At 33.4% G+C, this 8,297-nt stretch overlaps 1 protein-coding gene across 1 annotated transcript in view; it reads right to left on the bottom strand.

The window, feature by feature from the left end:
* LOC107636420 (synaptonemal complex protein 2-like) overlaps positions 1,020-8,297 on the bottom strand; it is a 10,371-nt gene continuing 3,093 nt past the window's right edge. Inside the window, exons 4-20 of the mRNA XM_021122429.1 lie at positions 8,073-8,280; positions 7,849-7,974; positions 7,630-7,728; positions 6,681-7,357; positions 6,342-6,590; positions 6,140-6,268; positions 5,988-6,056; positions 5,804-5,914; positions 5,311-5,418; positions 5,112-5,222; positions 4,957-5,043; positions 3,818-3,883; positions 3,595-3,705; positions 3,375-3,461; positions 3,200-3,259; positions 2,532-2,635; positions 1,020-1,317 (exon numbers count right to left, since the gene is read on the bottom strand). Coding sequence (XP_020978088.1) covers positions 2,534-2,635; positions 3,200-3,259; positions 3,375-3,461; positions 3,595-3,705; positions 3,818-3,883; positions 4,957-5,043; positions 5,112-5,222; positions 5,311-5,418; positions 5,804-5,914; positions 5,988-6,056; positions 6,140-6,268; positions 6,342-6,590; positions 6,681-7,357; positions 7,630-7,728; positions 7,849-7,974; positions 8,073-8,280 — 2,400 coding nt within the window. The 3' untranslated portion in view covers positions 1,020-1,317; positions 2,532-2,533. The remainder of the gene's footprint in view (positions 1,318-2,531; positions 2,636-3,199; positions 3,260-3,374; positions 3,462-3,594; positions 3,706-3,817; positions 3,884-4,956; positions 5,044-5,111; positions 5,223-5,310; positions 5,419-5,803; positions 5,915-5,987; positions 6,057-6,139; positions 6,269-6,341; positions 6,591-6,680; positions 7,358-7,629; positions 7,729-7,848; positions 7,975-8,072; positions 8,281-8,297) is intronic.

Below are 8,297 nucleotides of genomic sequence, written 5' to 3'. Positions count from 1 at the left end.
TTCAGGTACCATTTTAAAAATTTACTCTTTACTTTTAATATTGTTAGAATGATTATTAAAAATTTATAAATTATATTTGGTTTCACTTAAAATCTTAATTTGAAAACAATTTGATTTGATTTTATTATTTAAAAATACTTCTAACATTTAATTTTATTCAATTTTATTCTTAATATTTGCGGTGTATTTAATTTTATCCTTAATATTTTTTATTTGTGTAAAAACTATTTCTGAAAATTTTCATTTTTATCTTCAACATTTTACATGGAATTGATGTTTAGAGGTAATTTTGATACGAATAAAAAATGTTAGAGACAAAATTAAATGTAACTAAATATTAAAAATATTTTTCAAAAAATTTACAAATATTAAAAATAAAAAATATATTTTATTATAATAAAATATTTATATTTATTTTCTTCTATTAATACCCTAGAATAATTATTATTATCAAATGGTTAATTATTTTACAATTAACATTAGTGAATAGTAACTCTCAAATTACAAAACCTATATCTTCACTAGTTATTGGCCCCACTATTTCAGAAGTTGTCGTCCTGTATTAGCCCAGTCTTGCAGCAATTCTTCATAAGAGCTTAACACGTTGCATTCTACATGTGTAGAGAAGAATCTTGCAATCTATACAGTAGCAAAACCCATATTTTGAACTACATCACAAATGCAGTGATTTGGAACGTGGAAGTGTCTTTATCCACCTAACCGAGTTGGAAAAGACCGAAGTACTATCCAATCGTAGAAGTGGACACAAGATATAATTCGTCAAACTTAGGGATAAAAGAGCAATTTGTCGCCCACCATGGGCCAAAACTTTGCCCTGGCTTTCCACAAATCTTCTCTAGATAGGTGCGGCTCCTCTCTCACCACCAAGTTATTGCATAGCAGAACTGCATGCCAATTATGAGTGCATGACAACGCAACTTGCAGACCCTAGGCGAGAGTGCGGAGTACTATATTGGTAAAAACATGAAACACTTACAAATACTGAAAATACCTGGTAATTGAGGTGATAACTGGTTTTTAATGTTCATATTGCTGAACATCATCATGGCATACATTCTGAAATTTCCGAAAACTGTATATTTTAAAACTAGCCTTAAAATTTACAGTTCTAATCGTACATTATGAAAAAGGAAAACAAAATATTACATGGGGATAAGAGAGAAAATTTCTTCCAGCTAACACCATTATGTCGTCAGAAGCTGTTGATCAGAGAAAAAATTTCTTCCAGCTTTGATGCCCTCTATCTCCAATTTACTTTCAGATTCATGTGCATCAAGAAATACAGAAATTGGTCTGCTGCCACAATTAAACATAGTAATTACTTGGCATCAAAGTCTCCTCGCTGAACAATATACAATCACTGCCACATTTTCAGAAACATACACACTGCCACACTGATAGAGTAACAGCACTGATGGCTAAGGCCTTTGTGTCGAGTAAAGTCGCGTACAATGATCAAATAAGATCATGATATCTTATCATAGGTTATGTTTATATTTAGGTTATTGAAATTCAAATTCCTTTAAACCATTTTACCTATTATTATCCATATGATATACTCTCTTAACGGAAGTTTATATGAGCCTTCTCTATATATGTCCAAAGCCCCTGGAACAATATTCGACAATCTTTCTTTCGGTTGGGATCATCTCAACTTTCAGTCTAATTTAGATATTGTCAATCTCATGCATGTTATTTAATGCTGATATTTATTTAATACAAATACTTCGTTCTCTAATAGCACAAGAGCAACAAAAAAGCCGAAAAAAAAAACTCAAAAATAGAAAAAGAAAAGGGAAGAAAGGCAAAAATAAAAGCAAGTTTCAAGCAGTTTATAAGCCAAAAGAAAGAAGGTGAATGAATCATGAGAGCCAAAAGGGTTAATCCTAAGTGATCCGGAAAATAAGAACGAGAAAATCAACAATCTTACGAGCTATTTCAATTCACAATACTGTTTAACTTTAAAGTCAGCTTAGCTATATTTTCAAGTCCAATAAAGTTGTCTTTATATATAACTTACGCCTCACAAGGAATCGAGAAAATAGGAGTCCATGGACAGGAGATAATCATAAAGCAGTCAACATGGAAAGCAGGGACAGTGACTCAAGAAGACAAGACATTGATATGGACCATCAGAAAGACTTTAGTTAAAAGTGTATTAGCGAATTTCCGGACCCAAATATTTGATGAAACTACTTTTAATGTAACACAAGCATACAATTGGTCCTACAAAAGTAGTATACTAGTATTTCAAAAGCAATTATTGTTCCTAATGTTTGTTTATGGATGTCGTCACAAAGAAAAAGGAATCTTTTATCCAATAGTCTTAAACATCAAAGAATGTTTTGGGGAGCATTTAATCACTAATAAAAGTATGGCAATTATCTGGAGCCTATCTTCACTTTATATGAAATCTTTGCATCATGTAGATAATAATGTAGGAAGAAATGGCGCCCTAGGCAGGACGAAATCATATTTAAAAGGAAATAAAATTCAGGATTATCAAATACCTCTAATCAAATGCATAGGGATCATCTGCATAAGGGTTCAGAGACCCTTCTGAGAACAGATCACCAATATTAGAGGGACGAGGATGACCTTCTCCCTTCATGCTCTGCATAAAACAAAAACAATAATAAACAAAGTCTTGGCACAGCACGGAAGATGCAAAAGTTCATCACCTTATCCACCATGTTAATCGTGAATTCATTTCGAACCCATAAACAAAAATAAATAAAATTCATTTAGAAATAAAGGGAAAGAAAAAAAATAGAATAAACCTCTTTTTCCGTTTGATTAGCAGAGCAATAGCACTAAATAAAATAAATCAAATAAATTGCCTAGATAAATGGACCTAACAAATTAACAATTATTAAAAGAACAATAGTATGGTAAGAACTTGTCAAGACTCTTGAATGTCCTGAGAGCAGATAAATATTCTACATAGAAAATCAAGAAATAAAGGACCCAAAAGCAGCAACTTGTGTTAAATTAATTAATATAACCCTAAGATCGTATAACTCCTAATCATTGTCATTCTGGCAGCATCAACAGCGTAAGGCTAAGAACAAGATATAAGCCATAAGATCGTATAACTCCACCATGATATTTTCAAGCAATAAGGATAACAACAAGATATAAGCCATAAAGGAAGGGAAATTTCGGCTGAATTGGATACCTTGACAGCAGTTCCTGGGGTATTTGCTTTGGGGGTGTTTCTCTTTTGTTTTCTCGGGTCCTAATTAAGAGTAGAGATTCAATATTTACAGGCATGTAAGAAGCCAATGCACATGGAATCAGGGTCTGATGATGTATCAACGTAGCTCAGGTTTGTGAGAGAGAGAGATACATACCTCAAACATGACCGTACTTCTTGTTTTTCTTTTCTTTGTGATTGTTCTACCATTGGAAGTCTCGACTTCATACTCATGGCGAGTGACCTGCTCATTGTTTAAGGACCTTAGGCAATCTTACTAAATCATAAAGTTTAATTATATTATCTTGACTTATGTAATTGCTACAGTATAAGGGTGTCTCTTATTAATTTATTCATTTTATATGGAAGTAAATCACCTTTCTATGGTGCTTAGGGATATTTAATGCACTTCCAGTTTTTACATTCTCTACTGTCTTCAACAGCTTTGGTACTGGTGTTGTTTGTGTTGCGTCATAGTAAGGAGATTCCTATCAAGAGAAGGAAAAGACAAAATTGATTAGGTGACATGTTGATAACATAATATTAACATGTGATGAAGGAAGGAGAATGAAATTTATTTCTGTTGATTTTCATTCGTACTATTTCATGCTGATTTCTTTGGCCTCCACAAGAATTCCTTCTCTTAATTGATGTAATTGAGTAATCCTATCACATGCAGAAAAAACAAGTATATGATACATTTAAAAGATGATTAAAATTGCTCAAACTGAACTCAGACTCCACCAACTCTCAAATTTTTATCATATTCATATATTCAGTTCAGCACATTTGCCATTGATAGAAACTTCTTAGATCTCATAGTCACTCAAGTCCATTGTTTCAGGAATATTTATGACATAATGAAATAAGAATGTGTGCGTGCGTGTGTGTGTGTGTGTGAGAGAGAGAGAGAGAGAGAGAGAGAGAGAAGAAAACCATTATAACCTTAAAAGCATATAAAATTACTAAGTAGCATTAATCTTGTACATAATTTAGGAGCTCTGAACAACAGATGACAACAGTAATACTTATTAACTAATACTAAATATATTTTGGGTCCATATTACATTTGTCCAACATGACACCATTGGAGCTTTGATTTATTAGTGCAAAAAACCATCAATATTGATCTTTAACTTCAAAAATCAAATCAGCTAAAAGAAATTGCACCAAACAAATCTATCCAATAGCATGCTAGCTAGTAAATATTCATTACAGAAACGTTATGCTATCAACAACCAGATTATGCCTGTTTTATATGTGACAATATACCATGCAAAATGCTTATAAAGAACCATGGATCTTTATACCTAGATGATATAAAGGAAAAACTTATGATGCTACAATACAATTTCTTCACTTTTCCCAACAGTTCATAGCATAATATAAATCTATTTGTTTAATGGTTAAACCAAATGTATTCTTCTATAGTTGGGAACTTGCTACGGTAAGACAAACTTTGCAGAAAGTAACACACACATCCCCAATCTGAACATAATAAAAAAAATCACGTACCTGATTCTCTAAAAATAAAAATATATGCCAGTCATAAAAACATAGTTGGTGGCGATTAATATGAAAAATCTACGAGCAAAGTCACAAAAGCTATAAAAGTGCATGATTTATACAAAACTCTGACAAACATACTATCTTTACACCCAAACATGCAAATAAACTGATATGATATTTGATATATAAGACAGAAACAAACAAAATGATTGTTAAGTACACCAGCCAACCTGTTTTGAATTCACTTCTTGGTCCTCTTTTGGCTTGACGCTCATCACTTTCCACTGCAACTGCAGCAAAGCCCTTTGCCTGTCTTCCTGCAATATATTCCGAAGAAATTTAATTTATGCGATGAGATTAATTTGTTATGTTAGGTATTCCATACTTTGGTTTTCTGGAGATGCAACTCCTCTTCCAGCTTCTGACACTCATCTTCAAGTTCACACCTCAATGCTTTTATCTCAGCTTCATGTTCGCTCCTCAGAAACATCATTTTCTACATATTACAAGAGAATCAGCCGTAGAAGTAATTTCAAATATAAGCCGCATCATAGACCTAGTAGAGTGTTGTCTGTTTATTGGACCTCTCTGAGTTGATTTTCTGCCTCTAGTTGGGTATGCTTTAGCTGTTCATTGTGTTCAGCTATCATGGCTAGTTGCTTTTTGTCATGCTCCTGCTGCATTTTGGTTAACTGTACATTTTGAGCAGGAAATTAGCTGACCATGTAGTTTTTCAACTTGAGGTACAGTAAGTTTCACGAAAACAAAAGCAGTGATGCAACAACTGTCTAAAAATCAATACATAACCACCCATAAAAGAGTACAGGAATCAAATAGGTATCTACTCTGTAGTGTGATCAATTCAACTTTTCAATTATATATATATATATACGCACACAATTGAGTAAAGTTATTAATAATCACAAAGTAACTCAATATTATAAAAGAAGCATGGATCATTTTGGTGGAAACGGTATAAATAATATAGACCACCAAGAGACAATAAAACCTGGAGCAATTCTGAAATACTTAGAAATAATCAATATTTTTAAATTCATGTCCATTTTTTATGCATACAAGCCCAGCCTGTTCCTCCTGAATCCTTGCCAAATGCAGCCTAGATTCTTCTTTGCATTCTACCAGTTTCTGGTCACACTTTTTCTCAATTTCAGCAATAGCCATGTCAACCTGAAGGATCAAACAGATCAGAAATCTATCTGTGGCAATAATGTGTTATAATGGCTAACATATCATATCAAACCTTTTCTTTTTCCTTGTTAATGATTTCCATCTTCTCCAACTCATATTTCCTTCTAATGTCATTAATAGCCTGCTCAATTACAACAATGGTTAATGAGAAGTTACGGTACGATATATCCAGCACCTACAATAGATAACTAGCTATAATAACACCTGATCATTTCTTAGAGAGATTTCCTTCAAATGCCTTGACAATTCAAGCTGCTTGCTTTCTACCATTTGATCATATTGCTTTCTAGCTTCTGAAAGCTTACTTTCAGAAGCAGTCAGTAATGACTGGTTCTGCAAAAGAATACAAACATATTACAGACGAGTTAGGAATGTATAATGTCTACTATTTGTTTGCTTTTAAGACCTCTGTGATCTGGTCTTCCAGCTTCTTTTCCTTTTCCTTATACTGCAAAATATGCTGTTCTTTGTCCTCTAAGATATTATGAAGCCGTCTGACTTCTTCATGAAGAGAGTCTGCATTCTGCTCCAGCTTCATTCTCTCCTTTTGCAAAGTATCTATTTCCTCTGATTTCTTCGTTATCTCTTCTTGCAGTCTTTCAGTAATTTCTTTGCTTTCAGTCTCTAATGATGAAATTTTCAGCAATAAACCTTGCTGCAAGCATCAGTAACTATGATAAGTAGTGTGGCTATTTGTATTAGTAGGAGATTAACTATATAGTGAAATAACAAATAAGTGTCATACTGTTTGATTTTCTGATGATTTAGAATTTTCTAACAGAACTCTGGCTTTCTCCTCTAATTTGGAAATCATAAACTCTGCTTCTTCCCTTTTGGAGTTTAAACTTTCAGCATCCACCTCCAATTTTTTAATTCTCTCAGAAGCTAATAGACATTCCTCTGTATGCTGGGCTACAGTAGATTCTATGACTTTCTGAAGCTCATTCACTTTACTGCTTAACTCACAGTTTATCATTTGAATTGCATCCTTTTCTGATGCCATGGCCAAGAACTTATCATTAAGCTCACAATATTGCTTTTGAGCATGCTTAGAGAAAATGTCTCTCTCCTGTTGGACCAACTCAAAGCCACAAGCATAAAGAGAGTTCAGTTCATCAAACTTGCTTGAAAAGTTTAAGCTTTCTTTCTCTACATTTATCACATGTGCAGCCAAGGCCTGAAATGATCCTTCAAAGTCTTTGATTTTCAGGAGTGTAATGTCAAGTTTTTCAGTAAGCTCAGTGTTGGACAATTGAATATCACTCTTTTCTTTCTCCAGCTTATCTTGAATGGTCAAGTGATGCACAATTTCCTTGTCCTTGACTGTTAATTGAAGGTGAACCTCCCCCAACTTTGCATTCAATCTCTCTGTATCCAATTTACTAGCTGTTAGCAATTCTTCAAAGTTCTTTATCGAAGTATCTGCAAAAAAATTCATGATCCACAAAAGTATCAATTTAGTAGCAAGTCGACATATTTAGGCAAGTAGATATTACTTTATGTTCACATTTCAGTAACTGTGACATGAGAAGAAACCATTCCATGTCTTCTTTGAAAATCTTTCGTAACAAATCAAAATAACATTATTTAAACATCTTTGTCAGTCTCTAATTAATTCTTAAATTTCTTGTGATAAACATTCAGCACATGCCATGTAAATTCTCATCAATTATCATTTGCAACTGAATTGTCACCTTTCTCTTGAATAAGTTTGGCAACTCTGCTCTGTTCATCTCTGAGAAACTTCTCCCTTTCTTCGGCCATAAATTTGAGTTTCTCTAGCTCATTATCACCTATCACAGAAATAGGAGCATATTACATAATGGAACATCACAGATATATCACATCATTGATCGATAAGGTATATAACCTAAATCATTTGCCAAACTTTTAAACAAGCAAAAAGCACTTACGAGTTCTAATTGTTTCCTCTGCAGAATCTAGCTTCAAAGACAAACCTTCCATCTGTTTATTCAAGCTATCAAGAGCTTCCGAACTAGCTGACAGTTTATTTTCCAGAGTTTCCTTATCTCTCTCGGCTAACAAATTTTATAAAAGAAAAAAGACTAATTAAATGGGGGAAAGAGGAAGGACAAAAATGAGAAAACACGATGACATTGAATATTAATGTTTATACCTTCCTGAACAACACTAGCTAACTGTTGTAGAGTCTCTGTAAGCTGATCACATAGTGTCTTAGTCGACGAGAACTTAGATTCCAATCCCTTCCACAGTTTCTCATCTTCCTTCTGCTTGACCTTGAGCTTCGCGTTTTCGTTAAATGCGTTCTGCAACTTCTCTTCAAGTGCATGGACATGCTCCGTCGATTTCTTAAGCTTAGCATTCTGCACGATTACAGAAA

Source organism: Arachis ipaensis, chromosome B04, assembly GCF_000816755.2.
Source record: "Arachis ipaensis cultivar K30076 chromosome B04, Araip1.1, whole genome shotgun sequence".
Taxonomy (NCBI): domain Eukaryota; kingdom Viridiplantae; phylum Streptophyta; class Magnoliopsida; order Fabales; family Fabaceae; genus Arachis; species Arachis ipaensis.
Note: the sequence above shows the minus strand (reverse complement) of the source record. Positions and strands in the feature narration are given on the sequence as shown.